Here is a 23,643-nt window from a genome sequence, read left to right on the forward strand (position 1 = left end):
AGAGGCACAGAGGAGACCGCACGCCTTTCACCTTCAGATATAGCTATCTACATGGTACTTGCTTGGGATCTACACCTCTCCCCAGGGTGCCTCAACTTCCAGATTCTCCCACTGGAAGTACTGAGAACAGCATTCAGCTCTTCTACCTCAACTCCCTACCCCCAACTTCAACTCCAAGAAACAATTTAAAGAAAATAATTTCTTAGTTGAAATATTAGCAAGGTATGGAAATTGACTTGTAAGCAATTATAAAGATGTTAAAAACTAAGGCCTTTTAGTTATTTAAAAAAATTTCTTTTTGTGGAATAAGCAATAGCTGTTGGTGATTACTTTTGGCCTACTGATTACGGGTATGATGCACAAGAGATATAAAACAGGTATGTTTGGCAATTTATGGATGACTGAGCTTAGGAGGATAAAGTTAAAAAATGAACAAAGTTGCTGTCCACTAGGGGCTAGCAATTGAGAGTTATAGACAAAGGAGAGGCGAGCACCCAGGGCTTCCACGGCACACGCATCCCAAGGCACTTCAGACTTTGTAGGGAGGAGAGCAAGGCTTTCAGGCACAATGCTGAACATATGCTGGTGGAAAAAACACAGGCCTTTGCTCTCCTGAGCTGTCACTGAGAAACTAAAAGCATTTGTTGTTCTAGGGGGAAAGTGAATGACATGACATTGGAGCAGCCATCAGCTGAACCCTGCAGCTCCAGTTCCACCCTGGAGAGTAGGCCATGTTATCCCCAGAGTGGAGAATCCAGGGGGGCAGGAGTACCCTACCTCCTGCCCCCACCAGATGAAGTCCTCACAGCCAGCTCTTTTGTTCTAGAGAAGAGTTTTAGAACAGAAACAGGTAAGAGTTGAATTAACATGTCATTCTATTATATTTCTCTGGTTGTAAGCAAGGAGCTAGAGCCCACCAGTAAGAAAAAAGAGATTTAACTCTTTTACTTTAAAAAGCGTGGTTCCTTCACAGGGGCTACATGGAAGCCTGGGGGACCCAAAGGTGTGAACATGTGTCTAGAAAGTGAGAATTTCCTCTCTCCTGCCTGTTTTGCATATAACTTCAAAAGTCAATACACTTCTTCATTACACCACCATTCTGGGCAATAAAGAATGCTATTTTAATATTGTCTCACGTGAAAATTCAGGTCAGGTCTTTTATTTTTCTACAGTCTCAACTTGCAAAATCATGACAAATTAAAATCTCCTGCCAAGGTCTGATTAGGCTAGGAAAGGTCAATTTCTGGAATGCACAAAATTACAGAAATAATGTATGTTATACTAAGAATTGTGACATGTGTCAACAAACGTGAGATCCTTCAAGTTTTGGTGGCACAGTTGCCTTTCAGTGTCCTATATTGCTCTACACCTATAAATAATAAAAAGGCTGATAACATTGCTTTATGTAAGCAAGCTTAGAAATCACTCTCAGATAAGTGCTTTTGACCTCAATCTTGTAGCGCCTCGATCTGACACATAACCCCACAACTGTGAAATTCTGCATGAGATTTAATAGTCTCAAACTGCTAACTGACCCAGCCATAAAACAAGTAGAGATAAAGATTTACAGTCCGACATGATACAATTAGACATTCACCTCCTATTTATTTCAGTACAGCTAAGCATTTAACCTACTTAAAAGCTGAAGGTTTTTCTCATTAAAACATAAATGCTTGTTTATCATTTGTTCTATGTCACCTTCTCTGCATCTTACAAATTAGTCTATTATGAATAAAAAGGTTAGTTTGTTTCAGAGAAAGGAGTAAACAGGAATGGTTTCTGTAAAATCCTCCTAGACATGCAAAGATAAAGTTGGCTTTTCCCCACAAAATAATCAGATTCAGATAGCTGTTCAGAGGCAGCACACCTAAGGAGTACTTTAATCAAATATTTAGGTTACCTGCCAAAAAGACCATGATCTTTTCAAAATGCACTGTGGATTAAAGTGTTATCTAGCACAAGCAGAAAACTAACCTTGCCGTGGAAGTTTGAAATGTGTTCATCATAATTTTCATGTCTTTGGATAGAGAAACCCGCTTTTTCAGCTAGATTGTGAAACTGGTTTAGCGTATTCCCTCGGCGTGGGGCAAAGACGATTGCTTTCCCCTAGAACATTAAAAGGTAAATTAGCACATTTAAAAACTGGAAGTCATTCACATATAGCAAACACTGGTCAAAGCATTTAATATCTCACTGTCAGCAGAAAGAGGCCTTCTTTCTTGAGTCACCCACACAAAATTGGCATTCTCTTCAGGGACAGAAAAGTGGTATGCATTTCTATCTATCTTATCTCTGTATCTGTATCTATGTAGAATATAGATAAGGAAGATACATCAAATAAGAAAAAATACACATAGAATTCACACTTAAATGGCCAGCTGCTGTGTCTTATTCTCAAATAATACATATAACAACAACAATAAAAGGTGACTGAAAACTGGTGTTCTTGGTTCACCCCTCTCTGGAGTCCACTGGTTTAAAGCATTGACGAGATGCTGGAGTTCCTGGTCTAGGGCAGTGGCATCCACTTTGTGATGCCTTAGCATCTCTTGACAGCCATATAACAGCAGATTTTTGGAGTATATGTGGCAATGGATGCATAGAAGTATTATTTTATTGTCCCCCTGAAAACTCAGTATCAAGGTGTTCTCAAAGAGACCAATAACCATAATCTTTTGCCGGAGAGTTTTCACATCTCACTCCTTCCATCAGCCCTTGTTGGGACTATGCTGTCAGAATCTGGGCCACAGAAGCTTGGCTTCCAACCTCATCGAAACTCTCATAAAGGAAGATCCTCATAGTACTCACATGACTGCTTTTCAAGGAAAGTGGTAACATGAAAGGAAACAGGTATTTCTCTAAAAGAACCACTCAGTCTTAGGAGATGTAGTGAGGGGGAATAGAAGACCTGAAATGCACACTGTACCTGGTTTCAGAAGACCATCCGACATGAACTTCCTAAGGCTCTAACTACCTCAGAGTGGGAGGTTTTCCCTTCTTTTCCGTGATGCGCACAGAATGACCAAACTCAAAGCCTTATATTTCTTTCTATTCTAAAGATGCCTATCTAATTCTTTTTATTTCAAGGATTACACTTCAGGTTTGGAAGTAGTCATGAAAATTTTTCTCACTTTCTTTTGAGAGATGGTTTATCACCCACACCTACCGGTCATTTACCGGCTGTGACCGTCACTGGGCTAGATGCTCTCTGTGTATTTACCATGACCTCTAATCTCCAAACCACCCTCTTCATACAAGAAAAAGTTGACGAACTGACCCAAGGTGAAACAACTGGTAAATGATGAGAAGCTTATCTACTCGACTACACCCCCAGTGCTCTTTTCATGGCACTGGTATTAAGAGTGGCAGCAATAAAAGTCATAGCTACATGCACTGCAATCTCAAAGGCATGAGGTCCATATCTTGTTGCTCTGTGGGAGAAGAATGTGCACTCTCCTCCGTGTGATTTATTCCACCACCACCGTGCTAGGCACTTTAGAATTGTCCTCTTTCATCCCCTTGACAGTCTTCTCAACAGTCTTATAATGAAGCCACTGCATTTTCTAGATGATTCGACATGCACAGAAAGGTTTTAAGAGTAGAAGGAGAAACTGAGTGAAATAAAGCAATCTGGACTTCAAGGGTGTCTCCACCATGAAACAGATAAGTCATCTCAGGACAAGTGGCAGGGGGGAATCATGAAATTATTGAGCTAGGAAGGACCCTGGGTATGACATAATACAATAGTCAGCTCAGCTAACTCACTGAGTTTTTCTTAGCTATCAAATGGAAAGAGCGAAGCTTGCCCAGTTTTTTCCATTTTTAGAAACACAAGAAGTGAAAGAATGGAAATAAGTTGAAAAGTGGCAAGAAGCTGTGCTGGGATCCCAAAGGCACACAGTTCAAATCCACCTGCTGCTCTGTGGGAGAAGGATAGGCAGTCTTCTCCTGTGTAATTAACTGCCTCAGAAAACCCGCTCGAGGGTCAGTTATGAGTTGACCCAACTTGATGGTATACAACAACAACAATAACGTGATTTGAAAAAAGCCATGTCACCTAACAGTGCTGTAAAAATTCTATCAATTCTCCTTCCTCCATTTCTCCTCCTCCCCCATTTACCTGCAAGCAAATACACAGATGTTCTGGACATCAAGTATGTTTTCATACTGTGTTTACATAGACATGTACACACTCAGGCACATAATTATAACAGCCCCAATCATGCCTCTACACTTAAGGTTCTGTCAGCTCTTCCAATATTAATTGCTATTTTCAGACCTCTTTCAAACTTAGTAGCAAAAACTCATTTGATGTGAAACTAGATATAATACATGGTCTCAGCAGGGGAATAAAAGTCTCCATTTTTTTAAAAAAAAACAAAAGCAGAGGGAATACTAGTAGGTCATTTTAGACATTTCTAAGAGCTGGTTGTCTTTCTGAATCTTTGCATAACATAAGTTGTTTTAAAGTCACTATAAAAAGGACTTTGCAATTACAAGTTAGGAGTAGATCTTTAACAGCTATTATCTAGGCTGTAGATGACAAATGTTCACAGGGCTGGATTTCTGCATTTGCAATCACCTATCAGTCCTCACTGGTGGGTGTGGTAGTCTGCAAAGGGGCTGTAACTCTGCCTGAGGTAGCACTCTTTGTTCAGACATCGCTCTCTTCCTCCACATCTCTGCTTACTTGTCTCAAACCACTCCACCTAAAACAGCACCCCTGCACCGTCATTCTGTACTCCTTTTCTCTGCATTGATTTTGTTCTTAGCACTTACCACCACTGACAAGCATCATATCCTTACTTGCTATTGACATCTCCTCCACCTGGTGGATATGCTTCCTAACTTCAGGATCTTGGACTGATTAATTCACTGAATTCTCTCAGTCAGGAGCCCTGATGGCACAGTGGTTAAAATGGTTGGCTGTGAACCCAAAGTTCAGCAGTTCACATCCACCCACATCTCTGAGGTTGAAACATGTAGCCGACTGCTTCCAGAAATATTTACAGCCTTGCAAATCTATTCTGTCCTTTATGGTCCCTATCAACTTCAGGGCTGTTATTGTTGTTATGTGCCATTGAGTCAACTGTGACTCACAGAGACTGGATGAATAGCAGATCTAGACCGTGTCCCATTTTGTGCCATCCTCACCGTCTCCAGCACACTCAAGCCATTGTTGCCATGCCAATCTATCTGGTTTAGTGTCTTCCCCTCCTATATCAACCATCCACTTTTCCAAGTATGCTAGCCTTCTCCAAGGACTATCTCTTCCTAACAATGTGCCCAAAGTATACGAGACGAAGCTTCACCATCCTTGCTTCTGAGGAGCACTCTGACTGCATCCTCTCCAACATGTACCTGTTTGTTCATTTTGCAGTCCACGGGATATTCAGTACTCTTCTCCAACACCCAACTCAAAGGCATCAATTCTCCTTCTGTCCTCCTCAGTCACAGTTCAGCTTTCAGATGTATAATCTGAAAGCTAATTCAAAAGAGCATGGCTTGGATCAGGCAAGGATTCTGAGGCTCCGTCTAACATACTTTGGACATGTTGTGAGGAGAGACCAGTCCTTGGAGAGGGACATCATGCTTGGGAGGGTGGAGGGACAGCGCAGGAGGGGGAGGCCCTCTATGAGGTGGATTGATTCAGTGACTGGGATAATTGGGATGAGAGTGTCGGAGAAAGTGTGATTGGCACAGGACAGAGCAGAGTTTAGGGCTGTTGTACATAGGGTCGCTATGAGTCGCAAGCGACTCAACGGCACATAACAACAACAACAACAACAAGGTTCTCCTCACCACTTTTAAATTTTTTTTCTCTTTGCAATTCTTTCTTTGATCTCTGCTATTTTTGCCTTTTTTGTTGAGGCTTCAGATTTTTCATGTTTCTTCTTCTTCCTCGCAATAGTGGATAAAGATATCAAGAGACATCTTTGACCCAGTTCTTGCCTTCCTGGTGACCCCTGCTAACAGCACCCTTACACCATGAGAGTCATCTGAGAACACGTCCAGGTTCCAGCCCTCCTGCCCACCCATCGCTGACACTTAAGGCTGGGTTTAAACATATCTTGCTTATTTTTAAAAAATATTTTTCCCCAATAAATTTTTAAGGAGTTAGCGATTACAGCAGTGTTTTAGGGGACATATTTGGTGCCCATTTTTCTACCCAGGAGTGTATAGGGGAGGAGTAGTTTTAATCTCTAGTTGTTGTTACTAGGTGCCATTGAGTTGAGTGATTTTTCCATGGCAACAGATCTGAACCCTGTCCTATGCTGTGCCATCCCAATCATCTCTGACACACCTGAACTTGTTGCTGCAGTTATGGTGTCAATCCATCTCCCTGAAGATCTTTCTCTCTTTTGCTGACCCTCTACTTTTACATTTCCAAGCATGATGTCACTCTCCAAGGAAGAGCCTCTCTTAGCAATATGCCCCAGTATATGAGAAGAATGTTCACTGTCCTTGCCTCCAAGGAGCACTCTGACTGCACCTTTTCCAAGACTTATCTGTTTATTCTTTCGGCAATCTGTGGGAACTCAGTACTCTTCTCCAACACCATAACTCACAGGTATCAATTCTTCTTTTGTCATCCTTATTCACTGTCTAGCTCTCAGATGCATATCAAGTGATTGAAATGTCCACCATCTGAATCAGGCACACCTTAGTCTTCACGCTGACATCATTTTTCCTCAGTGTTCTGGCAAGTGGACTTGCCCAATGTAATGTTTCCTGATCTCCTGACTGCTGGTAGGAAGGCTTTTGATTGTGGATCCAAGTAGGATGAAACCACTGACACCTTTAATCTTTTATCCAGATATCATGATGTTGCTTATAGGTTCTGGAACCAGTGGTGATTATTTTTATCTTTTTGATGTTGAAATGTAATCAATATTGAAGACTGTAGACTTTGATCTTCGGCAGCAACAATGTCAAGCGCTCCTCACTTTAAACGAGCAGGGTTGTATCATCTGCATAATGCAGTTCGTTGATGAGTCTTCCTCCAATCTTGATGCCATATTCTTCTTAATAGAGTCCAGAGTCTTGATGATTTGCTTAGTGTACGGATTGAATAGGTATAAAAAAAAAAGAATACCTAGAAAAAAGTTCTAGTGCAACATTTCCTATTTTAAACCATGCAGCGTTCCCTTACTTTATTGGGAAAACAGCTCTTGGTCTAGGTATAGGTTTTTATAAACATAATTCAGTGCTCTGGGACGCCCATTTTTCTCAATATTAGCCATAGTTTGTTATAAACCATACAGTCAAATGTTTTAGTATAGTCAATAAAACACAAATAGACATTCCTCCGTCATTCTCTGTTTTCATCCTGGATCCACGTGATATCAGCAATGATATTCCTGGTGCCTCTTCTAAACTTTGCTTGTACTTCTGGCAATTCCCTGTAAAGGCACTGTTCTAGTTTTTGGATGATCTTCAGCAATATTTTGCTTGCATGTGATATTACTGATGTTGTTGCTGTTATGTGCCATAGAGTTGCCTGCAACTCATAGCAACCCTATGTACAGCAGCCCTAAACCCTGCTCTATCCTGTGCCAATCTTATTGTGTCTGACACACCTGTCTGTCTCCATTACCCCAGTGACTGAATCAATCCATCTCATCAAGGGTCTTCCTCTCCTGCACTGTCCCTTCACCCTCCTAAGCATGATGTCCCTCTCCAAGGACTTGCAACATGTCCAAAGTATGTCAGACAACTTCAGAATCCTTGCCTCCAAGGAGCAGCCTGTCTTCACCCTCCAGCACGAACTTGTTTGTTCTTCTAGCAATTCATGGTATACTCAATACTCTTCTCCAGCACCACAGCTCAAAGGCATCAACTCTCCTTCTATCATCCCTAGTCATTGTCCAGCTCTCTGATGCATAGCAAGTAACGGCAAAGACCATGGCTTGTATCAGGCACACCTTAGTCTCCAGACTGAAATTGTTGCTCTTCAGTATGTTGGAGAGGTCTCTGATAGCAGACTTTTCCAATGCATAATTTCTACATTTCCTTAATAGCAGATACCTTTGAGATGTGGGTTAATATTTAACAGCAAACATAGTACAACAGCAACTCATTCAACAAACATCAACGAATCATACTGAGTGCCACACCATAATAGTGGTTTTATAAGCCCCCAGCCTCCCCCCTGCCCCCAAAAAAGAACACTGCATCTGCTACAATCAGAGGAACATGCCCTACAATTTAGGCCATAAAAATAAAATCAAGAAAAAGGATACTGATTTCAAATTAATCCCTCATTTTAGAAAAATAATTTCAATTTACCACAGCACAGCTTTCTAAACAGTCATGGCCAGAATAATTTTAAAATCCAAATGAATACTCAATTGAATGTAAAATTTTGACTGAGTAAGAATTTGAAAGAATTCACTTATCCCTAGAGAGAAGAGATAGGAGAAATGTCACTAAACAACAATATTGTTTACATTGTGAGTTTACTTGTTATTTTCCTGGAATAATCTAGACTCATATATTAAAGGGTGTGTACTTCTGGGGAAAAAAATCTATGCTTCAGATTTACTTTAAAATGAATATGCTATGACAACAAAAATGCCTTTATTCTTTTTTCATTTCCAGGCAACCAACTATTAAATACCAATTACATGTTTAAGTGTGTGCTTATTTTCCAACAGTTTCCTTACCAGTTTCTGAGTCACTGCCTTGCTGCTTCTCTTACATCTCTCCCAGTCTTCTTCCTTGGCTTTTCTCTCTCATCAACCCATTAACTGTCTGTGGTACCCAGGACTCTGCCTGCTTCTCCCTCATGTTATATCTAGTATTAGACAACTGCACCAAAGTCTAAGGCTTCAACATCCACTTATACATCAGTTGTTCTCGCATACGCAGCTTTAGCAGGCAGTCACCATTATTTAGGGCCTTGCAGTGCAGTAAATTGCTAATTATGGTCCTTTGTTGTGACTCCTGCACAATGGTTGGGTGAGACTTTGCAAATAAGGTGTTGTGACTCACCAGGAAGACTAGACCAAACAGTTTGCTAATAAATCACCCTTATTAATATGGCACCCTAATGAGGAGACTAGTCAGTTTTGCCATCTACTAGACATAAAAGAGAATAAATTCCAGAGCATAGTGGGACTTTTCTACCACCAAAGAAGAAAAGTCAGGAGTACAGTGAATTCTTTGGATCCAGGATTCTTATGGTAAGTACCTCTTAGTCTCAGAAGACAAAGAGTTAGACTCTGGAAATAGTGGGAGACAGCAAAAAGCAATGGCAGCAACATGGCAGCAGCAGCAGAAGTAGGAGACCACTACAAGACAGAACAGTAGGGTACTCAGCTCACAGCACAAGGTAGTTACTGTGGACATGCAGACGGAGGGAGCAAGAGAACTGAGCCCAGGGCAGCTTCCTGGAAGATTAGGGTGTTCCACAACTCTTACTGGTAGAATTAAAGAGTATTGTGGCACTTGTCTAGGAGGCCACTGAGGGGCCAAGGGGCCAAAAGGCTCAGGGTTAGACGGACCATCTTCTGGCAGGCAAAACTGAGAAAACTGTTCTTGATCCCAAAGCTCTAGTCTGAGTCATTTCTGATCCTGAATACTACCTGCTACTTCCCTAAAAAAACTCCACAGCTGTGAGTCCAGTCTGTTAGTTGTGTGTGGCGGTTGTAACGAATTATCAAATCTAACGGAGGGACAGAGTGTGCTTTGGGAGGAATGGATGGTGTAAGAATTGGTAGAAAGGCTGGAGGGTGGAGGTAAGCCTGACTTCCACCTAATAGGAACCAGCTTTTGGCTGGTGATGCCAATGATGATTCTCCTCCTCGCTTGTTAGCTTAGATAAGTAGGTCTGATGTTGATTTCACACCATTTTTACAGGGCTATCCGCATGTTTTTAAGTACATACTAGATTTCCCCATGAGGATGTCCTGAGAAGTACCAGAAGCCTATTCTAATGTGGAACTCAACATCCCCATGCTTACAGCCTTCTCAGACCACTGCACATCAGACATGTGTATGCACACATGCACATTCAGACACATAAACTGAGTGTCTGCCACACCCCAAGTGCTTCTACAGAAGCACCTCAGACTCAAGCTGGAATCCTAGCCACCATGGTGTTGCATGCAAAACAAGCCATGTTCCTGTCCCCTGAAGCTCCACTTGTACTATTGCTGGACCTCTGCATCCAGATGACAAATTTCCTGAGGGACAGCATCTCATGGCTTAGTGATCTCCACTGAGCACATGGCACTGCACATGCTGAAGTACCTCTCTCTCTTTCATTGCTGTCGAATTGGAACAGATTCATAGCTGACCCTCCAGCAGGTTTTTGGAAGCTATAATTTACACCAGAGGAGATGGCTCATCTTCCTCCTGCAGAGCAGCTGGTGGATTCGAACCTCCCACCTTTGGGTTGGCAGTACAACTCCCTATCCACTTGACCACCGGCGCTCCCTCTGAAGTATCTAGGTAGGCTTTAGAAAAGAGCTTCTTGTGACTAGGGTTTGAATTCTGACGGTCTTGATTCCTATAACTCATGTTTCAAATGCACTCCTAAACCTGACCAGGCTACCTACAGCAGAATACAGCTTTTTGTAGAGATCAGGGGAGCATCTGCTATGCCGTGGACTCGACCAGCAGGCAGAGGACCCAGGTGTCCTACAACCAGCTCTCAGTTCAAGCACTGAGGCCATTCTCCCAATGTAATCTCCTCAGACAAGCGAAAAACAAAACAGATGTTTGTACAGATGTTAGATTTTGCAAGAAGATGAGTAAAAAAGAAATTGCTCTTCCAAAACTCGCGTCTGTGATTTACATATCTGGCATTCCTCGGACACTGGCAGAATGCCAGGAAGCAAAGGGTTGGTGAGGGCTGGGTTCTTAAAAAAAGTTAAGTGAATCCCACAGTGATAATTTTGAATTCTTGACAACCAGTGATAACCAGCAGCATTTGGATATACCCGCTTGGTGTCCTGGCAGTAAACACACACAGCCTCGCTCCTTTAGCTCCTCTCCCTGCACCCAAAGCCATTTCAGAGGACTATCAGGAGTTACTGTTTGCTCGTTGTCATTTCTGGATACAAGTTCAGCTAGCAGGCTGCTGTGGCCAGCTTTTAAATTACATTTGGGTCCTCTGATATCAGACATCGCGCATGCGGACCTTAAGGAACACGGCAAGAGAGCGTCATCCTATCAGTCGTAAGCTACTAGAGGCCTCTCACAGGAGGGAAAATCAGGGGCAAGCAGGCACTTCTTGTAATAAGTAAAATGTGCTGTTTTCATTACTTTTTAGTCTCAATTATGTTTTCCTTCGTTAAGTTTGCTAGGGCCTGGAGTTTATCCAGGAGGCCTCAACCGTCTCGACAGTTCCTCCAGGGCAGCTAGTTTAAGGAATGTCCCCTTTGGACAGGTGACAGGTACTTCCTGCCACACTGCAGTCCCCTGTGTGGACTCTCACGGGCCCAGGCATCCGCTTGGCTGAAGATCTAAGTTGGGCCTTGTGACTGGACACAGCCCTGGGCCCAACCAAGGGGCTAAGCTCTCCACTCGTTCTGATCCCGGTAGAAAAGCAGAAAAACAGAGGTCTTCTTCCACTAACTCTCCTTTCTCTACCTCTGGAACCTCTAGATGGCTGATCTATACAACTGGAAGTCCAGGGAAGGATGTCGGTGGCACAGTGATTAAGAATTTGGCTATTACACAAAAGGCCAGGAGTTCAAAGTCTCCAGCTGCTTTGCAGGAAAGATCTGGCAATCCACTCCCCTAAAGATTTCAGCCCAGGAAACCATGTGTGACAGCTCTCCTCTGTCACATGGGGTGACTATGGATCAATATTGACTTGGCGATACACAACAACAATACCAGACATCAAGGAAGCACCTCTTAGAAGGGCAGGATTGATTTTCTTCCCACAGCTTGACACTTGAACCTTCATGTTGCAATGATTTCATTCCTGAGTGTAGACGTAATCTCTCCTCTCTCAGTGCAGACAGTCCTTTCAGGTCCTATGGAAGGCCTGTGGCAGGAACTCAGGACATACACGCAGGGAGGACGCTGTGGGTCCCAGGGGTGTGCAGAAACCATCAATGTGCATCAAGGACGTGGTCGATTCCCTCTGCAGAAGAGACCTGCACAGTCCCCTCTATCTGGCATTCGCAATGGTCAGAAAGTCTCTCTAGTTCTTCGTCAAGGTAGCAAGAGTTAACATATATTCAGAGCTGATTATGTGCTAAAGCCAGTTCACTCCTAGATGTGAAACTGAGGCCTAGAGAAATGGCTGTGGTAAATGGCAGAGCCCAGGTTTAAACGTAAACTTTCACCTTCAGACTCTATAGCTTCTCTCAGGGAGAAATGAGGATTTTGGAATTGGTAGAACACTGCTGGAACAGAGCAGTCTCCCTTAAGTCAGCAAGAGATTGTGGAATCAGTTAAATTGAACTGAAACTTGAGTTGAAGGCATCTGGCTGAAGTGTAGCTTTTGCTGAACATGCTGAGAGCTTGCTGTGCCCTGTGTTGAATTTGCTGAGCACTGGCTCTCTGAGAACTCAGGCTCCACCAAGGCTGTCCCTTTCATTGTTTCTTCAGAGTCTCATGTACCAACCAGTCTGAGTCTCTGAACTACAGAATCATGGAGAAGCATCTGGCCTCAAGAGAACATTAAAACCAGCTGTAACTGTAATAGAATGCAATCTTTAACATGAAATTAGCCTTAGTAGTCAGCTTCTACAACACATAAGCTTAGTCAGTAGAGGTCTTTGGGAAGCAGGACAGTCAACAATGAGATTTCAGAAGAAGGTTCAGTTTTTCCCAAGGTCCCCACCATGCTGTGGGAACTGTTACTGTCCACTAGCAAAGTATGGAGAACTGTGCTGTTCACAGCCAAGACCAGTTGGGTAGAAGCCCAGGAAGTTTAAATCATCTGCCTCCTAGAATATCTATATGAAGATGCTATTTCTTGATGGTAATTTCAGAATAGCTATATATTTCTGTCATCAAATTGGAACCTACTCATAGCTGACCCTCCAGTGAGTTTTGAGGGGTGGAAAATCACATGGGAGGAGTTTGCCCATCTTTCTCCCACAATACAGCTGGTGTGTTTGAACTGTGTGCCTTCAAGTGTGCAGTGCAGCTCCTTACCACCAGGCTACCAGAGCTCTCTATGCATATCTACAATTTGCGTGATCCTTCACACATTAGGCTGGATCACTTCGAAGCCTTATGTATCAGACATACCACTAGGGCCCAAGTCTGGCTCCCGTTTCCATTCCTGCTACGGCAAATTATAAGGAGTACCACCTATTTCACGGTTCTGCCTCACTCTTGTCCAAGCTCTGGAGTGAGTAGCAGCTGTCAGTGAGAGGGCTACTACCCTCCTTTGGCGGCCCCGCTGTGTAGAGCTCCACGTTAGACAAGGGGAGAATGTGCTTCAGGGTTTAATAGAGGGTACAGGATTGCTGCTGGAGATTCCACACCAATCTGCATTTAGCTCTATTCATAGCGCGGGCAGTTTTCTATTGTAAATCATTCGCATGATTTACAATAGATCCTAGGTAAATCATGCAAATCCATTACAAAATGCAGTATTTGCCACAAATAGGCTTTGAAGGGGTGTTGATGATGAGTGGAGTACTGTTTGCACAGGGTAAGATCCAGGAGTCCTTGAAAGCATTGTATTTATGTATGATACATTTTCACACAGGCTTTTCCATCTCAGAATCTCAGTGGCTTCTCTGAAAATCCTGAACTTGCAAATGCTCATAAGACTCACTCAAGGGTAACTGAGGGAGGGACGGGGGCTGGGGGCAGTGCATGGGGGAAGGGAGATATGCAATGACAGAGTGAAGAGATTCCCCAATTTCTTTTTCTGTCCTCAGCATGGACTGCTCACAGAGTCGTGACAGCAGCAATCAATTGCTTGGAGCACATGCAGTCCTCACCTCAACACCTACCACCTATATCTCAGAATGAGGAGCCCAAATTGATCATCGCTTCAAGAGCTGCAGTTACTCCTTTGAGAATGTTATGTAAAGTTTTAGACGTACATTAAAATAACAAAATAAAAAGTCATCATGTAACATGAGGGATGATTATCAAATCGCTCCAGGAACTTCAATGTGAAGAAAGATTCCACAGTGTTCCTCTCCAAGTTTTCAGAGGTCAGGAGACTAGAGCGAGTGTTCTTTCAAAAAGATTTCATGTGCATGAATGATTGAAGGAAAACCACTAAGATTTATATACTTTCACTGAAAGGGTTTTGTTTTTTTAATGTAAAAAATTAGAAACATAACTTTAGAAAATAATTTCTACTAAAATGATTTTAAAAAACTAGCAAAAAGAAGGCACACTCCCAGAGTCATTCTATGAAGCAAGCATAACCTTAATACCTAATACCAAAACCAAGCAAAGACATTACCAAAAAGGAAAATACAGACCAGTATCTCTCATGAATATAGATGCAAAAATCCTTAACAAAATTCTAGCCAAGAGAATCCAACAGTATATAAAAAAATAATTCATCATGACCAAGTAAAAACTAGTTTTAGATATGTGTGTACGCATACAACACTCACTTACCACCACCTCTCTCTCCGTCCTTCAATGTACCTATCTCTGCAGTCCATTCTCAAATAAATGTGAGTTCAGCTTTAGATTATATTAACATTGCTAACCTATTTTAAATTCCTATGGCACAGCAAGAGTCTTACATACTTATAAGATTTTTTTTTAAATGCATGAGCTTTAAACTCGTTTTCTTACTTTAAATAGATGTATATTAACTCTCCGTTTAGACTGCAGGACCTCCTAGCTTAGTACAACAGCTCAACAAAATAAGAATGGATACAAACTCTGTAATTTACTCACAGGCATAAATGGATATATAAATGTAAAAATGTGCACAATATTTTATGCCATGCTTGACTTCATTGTGACCTAATGTTTATAATATGTAAATAATGGCTTCCTTTTAAAGCAAAGAACTTTTAATATACAGATTCATCTGAAGTCCTTTTACTTTAATATAAATATAAATAAAAATAAAAGACAATTCTTTTGCAATAAATAAATAAATACCCATTGACAAAGGCAACCACTGAAGGGATTAAAAATGACAGAAGTCAACAGAAAACTTTCAATATCATACTTCTACTTTAATATGAAGATATTTTTATCAAAGGAAACGACTCAAGAAATGCTTTGATAAAAATAATCTCACACTATCTTTGAAGCAGTTTCATTCATTTTACTACCCACTGTGCTTCTTATCAGAAGGCCAAGGGTAAGAAGTTTCCTAGTTATGATTAAGAAAGAATCTGATAGATCAGAAGGCCCAATTGAAGTTGGACATAATAAGTATTAAAGTATTACATGACATTAATCCTGCCATTCCATTACTCTCTCCATCTTTGTGCACAGACTAATTATTCTGAAGCCAATGTTCAGGAGAAAATAGAAACATACTTACCCTGGGCTGGAGTAATCTCTTTATTGCATCAACGAGGCTGACTCTGTACTGGTCCAGAAACAGGCTGACATTGAGAAGAGAGCAGAATCTAGATTAAACTGGGGTTTCAATTCTAATGATACTAATTCAGGCCAAGGATGCTAGGTTACTTCATCTTTAGGAAACCAGTCAAAATTCATCATACCACTGACATGAGCATCTCACTTGAAGCAGAAAAGACATTAGGTAAAATCCAATACCTTTTCTATTTAGAAAAAAAATCACAACAACACAACCACAGACTCTAAATAAAAAAAGGAATAGAAGAGATATTCCACAACATAATTAATATTCATAATATACACATCCAGTATATACAACGGTTGGATGATTCATGTGGGGAAGCAGGAGCGGTATCCACTTCCTAAACTAGATGCCTCTGAACACTCTATAAACTCTCTTACAAATGTACAGAAATGATGTTAATCATAGGACAGATTTCAGGTCTTTTGTGCAAAGCTTACTCTGAGTCATATACGACTCAAAAACACTTAACTATTGCTAAGTGAGACTAGTGCTGTTATATCTGGCAGAACATTCTTCCACTTCACACCTCACTCTTTGTCAATGTGCTGTATGAGGTAACCTGGGTTTGCTGTGATGCTGAACCTTGTGCCATTGGGGTATCAAATACCAGAATGGTTTCCCAATGTGGACAGTGTTTGGTGGAGCTCCCAGTCATAAAACAGGTTAGGAAGCAGGAGTGGCATCCAATTCCTAAACCACATGCTTCTGGAAACTTTATGAACTTGGAGAAACAACGATAGTTATGGAAAGGCATTAGGTCTTTTGTTCATAGAGTTGCTATGTGTTGACCTCAACAGCAATCAACAACAACAATAGAGATAAGTACAAAGCTAATTATAATAGAAATATAAATATGTTTACCTAAAGCGAAAAAAAAAAGATAAACTGTTTCCTTCAAGTGTCCCACTAGGGGGACAAAGATAGTTTGTTATCCAACTAAAGACAGGTTATCAACATTCAAGGGGCCAGGACTCATGCATGATTGAGGCATGTTGTTAATGTTACAGGGACCGTTTCTAAACGGCTGTTTGGAGGAAATAATCATGTAAGATGAGGCACTGCTGGTACTTCTGGTCGTTAGAGGGCCGACTCTTACAAACCTGGGCCCAAGATGCTTTGAGGTTGTCCACTAGGAACAAACCACAAGACCCAGGACATTCAAACAACAGATCTCAGGTGGCAGTGGTTTTGTGACTAGGAATCGCACCAGGGCTAGATGCAACCAGTGCCACAGGAGCAAATGACTCCCACAACATCAGGCTCCATGGAACAGAGACCATGACCACTACGGATTGTCCTCCCTTGACCTCCATGCAGACTTCTCCCACCATCTCACCAAGAGTTTTCATTTTTCTGCCTTTGGACTTGGGGAGTTTCTGCTATTGTTCTGTCATCCTCTGGTTGGGTTAGTCTGACCCTGTCTTCACCAGGTCTTATCTTGGAAGCTTGGATCAGAATTTCCTCCTCTGGGATTTACAGGCCCCAATCTCTGAGTTTGGGTTGCTTGGAAGCAGGTAGTGAAGAGCCAGCTGGCAAATACCACGTGAATCTTGGAAAACATCTAGAGAAGCCTCCAGAGCACCGTGCCATGTGAAAATAAAGCTGCTCGAGTCTGCGATGAGCATCCATTGGTGCGGACTATTTTTCTTCTGAATCATATGCTAGGATACTTTGACAGACTTTGGAGTTCAGAAAATAGAGCTGAAATACTGAAGTCTGAATAGTCTCAGAAAATCCAAGATGTCTGGACACCAAGTATATGTATCTATCTTGTATCTATGTCCTTATGGAACTTTCAGTTTAATATAGGGACATGAGCCAGATACAAATACTTATAGATTAAACACAAATGTCAGAAATAAAAATAAATTTTAATAAGAAAACCCTAAAGATCACTGGCATTGCGTTAATTCGGACTTCAAAGGACAAAGTAAAATTACCCCCTTGGATTTTGAAAGGTCTCCATCTTTGTGGAAGCAAACTGTCATATTTGTGAGTTTCAACTGCCAACCTTTTGGTTAACAAGCCTATTCTCAAACACTGCACAAGGAACAAGGAGCTGCTAAGTGAGACACATTATCTTGAAAATGTCTGTGCTGGTGAAGTCCCTGTTATGCATGTGCCCAGGGCCTGTACTGCGTCACAGGCCGTTGCGTCTTTAGGGAAGCTGCGTGAGGGCCATTCCCACTTCTGTCGGGTAGATTCTGACTCACAGTGAATCAATAAAACAAGAATAAAACTGCTCTCTAGGGTTTCCAGAGCTCTGCAGACACACTGCCTCATCTTGCTCCCACGGAGCATCTCATGGGTTCAAACTGCCAACCTTTTGGTTAGCAGCCAAGGGCTTAACCAGGACCTCTTAAAGATAAAGCAGTTAAATCTTACGGAGCTGGGATGTTGTTGCTGTTGCTGACTGCCTTCGAGTCAAGCAGGACTCATAGCAACCCTATGAACAAAAGGCCTGAAGCCCCTCTACAACCATCAGCATTTATCAAAGTTCATAGAGTTTCCAGAGGCCTAAGTGCCAATTATCCTTTTTTTCTTTCTTCTAGCTTTTGATGGATTGGTTTATTTAATCCTCACATTATTCTCATGAGAAAGAATCATGGCACAGAGAGGTTTGGTAACTTGCTCAGGGTAACACACCTACTGAGTGGCAGAGCTGGGATTCACATTCGTGTGTTCGGCTTTAGGCTCCCTGTGCTATTCTGTCTTTACTAATCCCAATGATTCCTATGCACAAAGTAATGAATGGAAGAGGGAAAGATGACAGATTTAGGCAGGACAGGCAAGTTGCCAGATGCATACAACTGGAAAAGGTTTGTCCAGAAAATCTTCTCCAGTTCCTTCTGCATCACATAAATATCTGGACATTCTCCCAGGTCTTGTGTTCCCAAGTTGCCTTTCACCCAGGCTCTAAACTCACTGGAGGCAAGGAGCAGCTCATCTATGTCTTTGGCTCCTTCCCTATTTGGAAAAAGGCTGAGAACATGATGGATCATGATGGATTCCTGGGCAAGAAAGTGTCACAGAAGTGGTCAAAGCTGAATGAGGGTAACACAGACAGATAGATGGTTAGCTTTAGATTGATTACTTCTAGGCTGTGTTTTCACAAGACAAAGAAAGAAAAAATTGTCTTCCACATAACAGAAATTCACAATGATATTTTAAGAAAAATTATGGACAGTGTTTACTAGAACTTGTTGTTAGGTATCATCAAGTCGAATACGACCCATAGCGACCCTATGAACAAAATATCTGAACCCTGTTCTATCCTGTGCCATCCTCACATGTCCTGACACACAAGAGGCCACTGCAGCAGTCACTGTGTCAGTCCATCTGGTCTTCTCCTCTGCTGACAGTCCACCTTTCTCAGCATCATGTCCCTCTTCAAGAAATAAAAACATGCCCAAAGTATGTGAGGTGAAGCCTCATTATTCTTGCCTCCAAAGAGCACTCTGGCTGCACCCTCTCCAAGATATATCTGCTTGTTCTCTTGGCTGTCCATGGGATGTTCAATGCTCCTCTACAACACCACAGCTCAAAGAGGTCAATTCTTTTTCTGTCATCCTTATTCATTGTCTAGCTCTTAGATGCATAGCAGGTGATCTGAAAGACTATGGCCTGTATCAGATGCACCTTTGTTCTCAAACTGACATCATTACGCCTCACTAATTTGGAAAGGTCCCTAACTGCAGATTTTCCCAGTGCAATGCATTTCCTTACTTCCTGACTGCTGGTACCAAAGGTATTAATTGTGGATCCAAGCAAGATGAAGCTGTTGACAGTTTCAATCACTTCCTCATCCATTACGATGTTGCCTATAGGTTCAGTGGTAAAAATCTTTGTTTTCTTTTTTAATCGATATTTTAATGAAAGTTTACAGAAAATTTGGATTTCCACTCATTCATTGTTGCACATTTCCCATTTTCCTCTCTACCCTTCAGCCCTCACAGTTTGATTTTCTCTTAATAAGATACTTTCATTTGTTACTCAATTTCCTCCCTCCTCCCCGACCCCCAGTCCACTTTGCTGTGCACCTCTTATTCTGGACTGGAATCTTTGTTTTCTTGACAATGAGATGCAACCCCTACTGAAGACTGCATTCCTTGATCTGCTGCAACAAATGCTTTCAGTCCTCCTCACTTTCAGCAAACAGGCTGTGTCATCTGTATAGTGCAGGTTAGTGATGAGTCTCCTGCTGATCCTGATGCCACATTCCTCTTCATCGAGTTCAGCTTCTCAAATAATTTTCTCAGTGTATAGACTGAATAGGTGTGGAACACACTCCCTTCTCAATTTTAAAGCATGCAGTGCTCCCCTGCTCCATTCACACAACAGCCTCCTGGGCCAGATACAGGTTTCACATGAGCACAATTAAATGCTTTGGGATTCCCATTCCTTTCAATGTCAGCCACAATTTGTCATGATCCACACAGTCAAATGCTTTTGCATAGTCATTAAAGCACAAATAGACATTCTTCTAGTATTCCTACTTTCAGCCAAGAGCCATCTGACACCAGCAGTGATGTTCCTGGTGTCACCACCTCTTCTAAATTCTGCTCGAACTTCTGGAAGTTCCCTATCTATCGTTCCAGCTTTTTTGGAACAATCTTCAGCAGTATTTTGCTTGAATGTGAGATTAATGATATTGTTTGATAGTTTTCACATTCAGTTGGATCACCTTTCTTGGGAATGGGAACAAACATGGATCTCTTCCTATTCATTGGACAAACAGTTGTCCTCCAAATTTCCTGCCATAGACTGGTGAGCACATCCAAGCCTGTACCTGTTAATTGAAACAAGTCAATTCCCATTGATTCCTGCAGCCTTATTTTTGCCAATGCCTTCAATGTAATTTCTACTTCCTCCTTCGTTACCATTGGCTCCTCTTGATGTGGTACTTTCTGAAATTTTTCAGTGTCAATCAATTCTTTCTGGTACAGTGATTCTGTGTATTCCCTCCATCTTCTTTTGATGCTTTCTGGGTCATTCAATATTTTGCCCATAGCATATTTCAATATTGCGACAAGAGGCTTAAATTTGTTTTTTAGTTCTCTCAGCTTGAGAAACGCAGAGCAAGTCCTTCCCTTTTTATTCTTCAATTTCAGCTCACTGCACATTCCATTATATTATGGAAAACTTTGCTTTGTCCTCCCGAGTTGCCCTTTGAAATCTTCTGTTCAGCTCTTTTACTTCTAGTGATGCAAACATGAGTGCAGACTGGAAGCTTCTTGAGGACAGAAAGTTTGTATGATTTATACTTTATCCCCAGTACGTAAAGCAGCGCCTAGCATGTAGCAGATGCCCCACAAATCTTTGTTTCCTGACACAAATACAGTAGAGAAAGCAAAGACCAATATGGATACTAGAGGATACTCTGAAACTTACGGTACAAAACCAGAGGGTAGGGATGGTGACACTTCATTTCACATACTCTGGGCAGGTTGTGAAAGAGGGGTCAGTTCTTGGAAGGAAACATCATGCTGGGAAAAGTGGACAGTCAGAGAAAGAGAGAAACGGACACAGTGATTGTCGCAATGGTCTTGAGCACAATAGAGATAGAGAGGATGATGCAGGATAGGCCAAGGTGTCGATCTGCTGTTTACCGGGTGGCTAAGAGCTGTAGTTACTCCACAGCACTTAACAACCATATCAGTGTCAGCACAGTGTACACACATATACAGCTCTACAACTATAAATGCACTGGCTGACTGCTCAAGTGGCAGAGTGACATAGTACTTGAATTTGAGACTAGTTTCTTTTTTAAATTTTTATTTTTATTATTTTCTGTGTGTGTACCACCAAATCGGATCTGACTGGTACAAGAGAAGATTACTCCTCCTTCTCCAGCAGAGCATCTGGTGGATTCAAACTGCGTGCCTCTGCGATTGCAGTGCAGCTTCTTGCCGCTAGGCCACCAGAGCTCCCTTGAGACTAGTTTCAATGGATTGTGCTGTTGTTGTTAAGGAAGGAGCAACATTCAGGTAAAACATCTCAACTGCACTAGGTTATATGATGATTATCTTTTAAGCAAAGGGAGATGAATACATAATGAGACGCTTCTAAGAAACCAGTTCTTAGTTTTCTTTGGACAGTATGGAAGGCTTTGTTTTTAAATGGGAGGATGCTTTGAGTGAGCAAAGAAAAAATAATTCTACTCAGATGAACTAGTAATCTGAGCTCGAAACGAGCTACAGTGAGAACTTTATTCTAGTCCATCTAAAATTATCAATCAGGATTACTATGGGAGAATTTTTTTAAACTTTTCATAAAATTACATAACCAAATCCTGGAGCATACAGTATATTTAACGCAAATGTTATAAAGTTGTGGTGTTGTTGTTAGGTGCCACTGAGTTAACTACAACTCATATAGCAACCCTACGAACAACAGACCTGAACCTTGCCCTGTCTTGTGTCAACCTCACTGCCTTTGACGTGCTTCTGTCCACTGTTACAGTCACTGAGCCAATCCATCTTGTTGACAGTCTTCCTCTCTTTCTCCCCCCTGTCAAGCATGATGGACAGTGGTGTCCTTTCCCAGCATGCAAGCTTTTTTCCAAAGATCGGTCTGTACAGACAACATGTCCAAAGTAGAAGAGACATAGTTTCATCATCCTTGCCTCTAAGGAACATTCTGATTCTTTACTTCCTCCAAGACAGACTTGTTTGGGTTTTTTTGGCAGTCTTTGGGCAATTGAGTACTCTTCTCCAACACTACAATTCAAAGGCATTGATATCTCCTCGTGGTATTAATGAAAGGTTACAGAAAGGTTGGGCTTTCATTCATTCCTTGTTGCACATTTTCCTCCCTCCTACTCCTCCTGTCCCCCTCCCCCAGGTCACTTTGTTCCAGATTGTTAACTGTCATACGTATCATACACTCCTTTCAGACAGTCCTTCTAGTAACTTTTTAGTAACTTAAATAACCTTCAGTAAGATTTCACTGGCATGTGATATTAATGACATTGTTTGATAATTTCCACATTCTGTTGGATCACCTTTATTTAGAATGGGAAGAAATATTGATCTCTTCCAGTCAGTGGGCCAGTCAGCTGACATATGACCTTTGGTTTAACTACACAATTTATAATTGGGCTCCCTCAAGAAATTGATAGACTGAAAATTGATTTATGTCTGAATACAGCCAAGCAATATTATACATTTTCCTTACGTCCTATTCCCTTCCTTTCTGGACACTAGGATTCCTTCAGTGAATTGATCACTCACTCACTCATTGCCCTTGAATTGCAACGGACCTACAGCTGACCGTTTACTGGGATTTTCAAAGGCTGTAAATGGCACAAGAGGAGAGTGTCTATCTTTATCCTGCAGAGCACCTGGTGGATTAGAACTGTCTTCCTTTGGGTTGGCAGCACAACTTCTAAGCCACTAGGATATTCTACAATATTAGCCATTAAGGCACATTAGACAGTATTAATACCAGCTAATTTCTGATGAGAAAAAGATCTTTTTGTCTTTTTAAAAGTTTGCTTCTTAGGCCATTTCTTAACAATTAAATTTTAAATAAAGAAGCATATCACTGTGGGAAAATATCTCAGGCTGTCTGGTTTGGCTACACAATACTAAAGAAAACATCATTATTTAGTTTCTAATACCTGTGCAACCTAAGAACTAGTAAGATGGTTTGAAAAAAATAAACAGAGCCTTAAAAGCTGAGCTTATAAATATGCTGTATAAGATACTATATCAGGTTAATGCCAAAGATGATTACAAAGATATTAGTATTACAGCTCATTGAAACATACAGATTAATACATAGTGCTCCCTCCAAACACTATTATCTGAAGGCCAATATTGTCTATTTCATCACTCCTGAGCACATTTTAAAAAAAACCTCTTCTGGCTCCCTAATAGATCTTTATTTCAAGCAATCTTACTCTTTTTTTTTTAAATAAAAATTTTATTTTAAAAAAAATGGTTCTTTGATATTTTTGAGAAAAGTATCCTTAGAAATACAGCTATGTACAATGAACAATTTCTTTTTTTTTCATTATGAGTTTTTGTTTTTTTTTTAAATTTAGGTTGTTTATTTTTCATTTCAATGAACATCTACAGAGATTTTGGGATTCCATTCATTCATTGTTGCACCCTTCTCCCCGCACA

At 41.3% G+C, this 23,643-nt stretch overlaps 1 protein-coding gene across 1 annotated transcript in view; it reads right to left on the reverse strand.

The window, feature by feature from the left end:
• Positions 1-23,643, reverse strand: part of CAMKMT (calmodulin-lysine N-methyltransferase) — a 620,355-nt gene that overhangs the window by 3,898 nt on the left and 592,814 nt on the right. The window contains exons 9-10 of the mRNA XM_006882313.1: positions 15,449-15,512; positions 1,975-2,106 (exon numbers count right to left, since the gene is read on the reverse strand). Of these exons, the coding sequence (XP_006882375.1) occupies positions 1,975-2,106; positions 15,449-15,512 (196 nt within the window). The remainder of the gene's footprint in view (positions 1-1,974; positions 2,107-15,448; positions 15,513-23,643) is intronic.

This window comes from Elephantulus edwardii, unplaced genomic scaffold, assembly GCF_000299155.1.
Source record: "Elephantulus edwardii isolate Elephantulus edwardi_28Jun2011 unplaced genomic scaffold, EleEdw1.0 scaffold00019, whole genome shotgun sequence".
Lineage (NCBI taxonomy): Eukaryota > Metazoa > Chordata > Mammalia > Macroscelidea > Macroscelididae > Elephantulus > Elephantulus edwardii.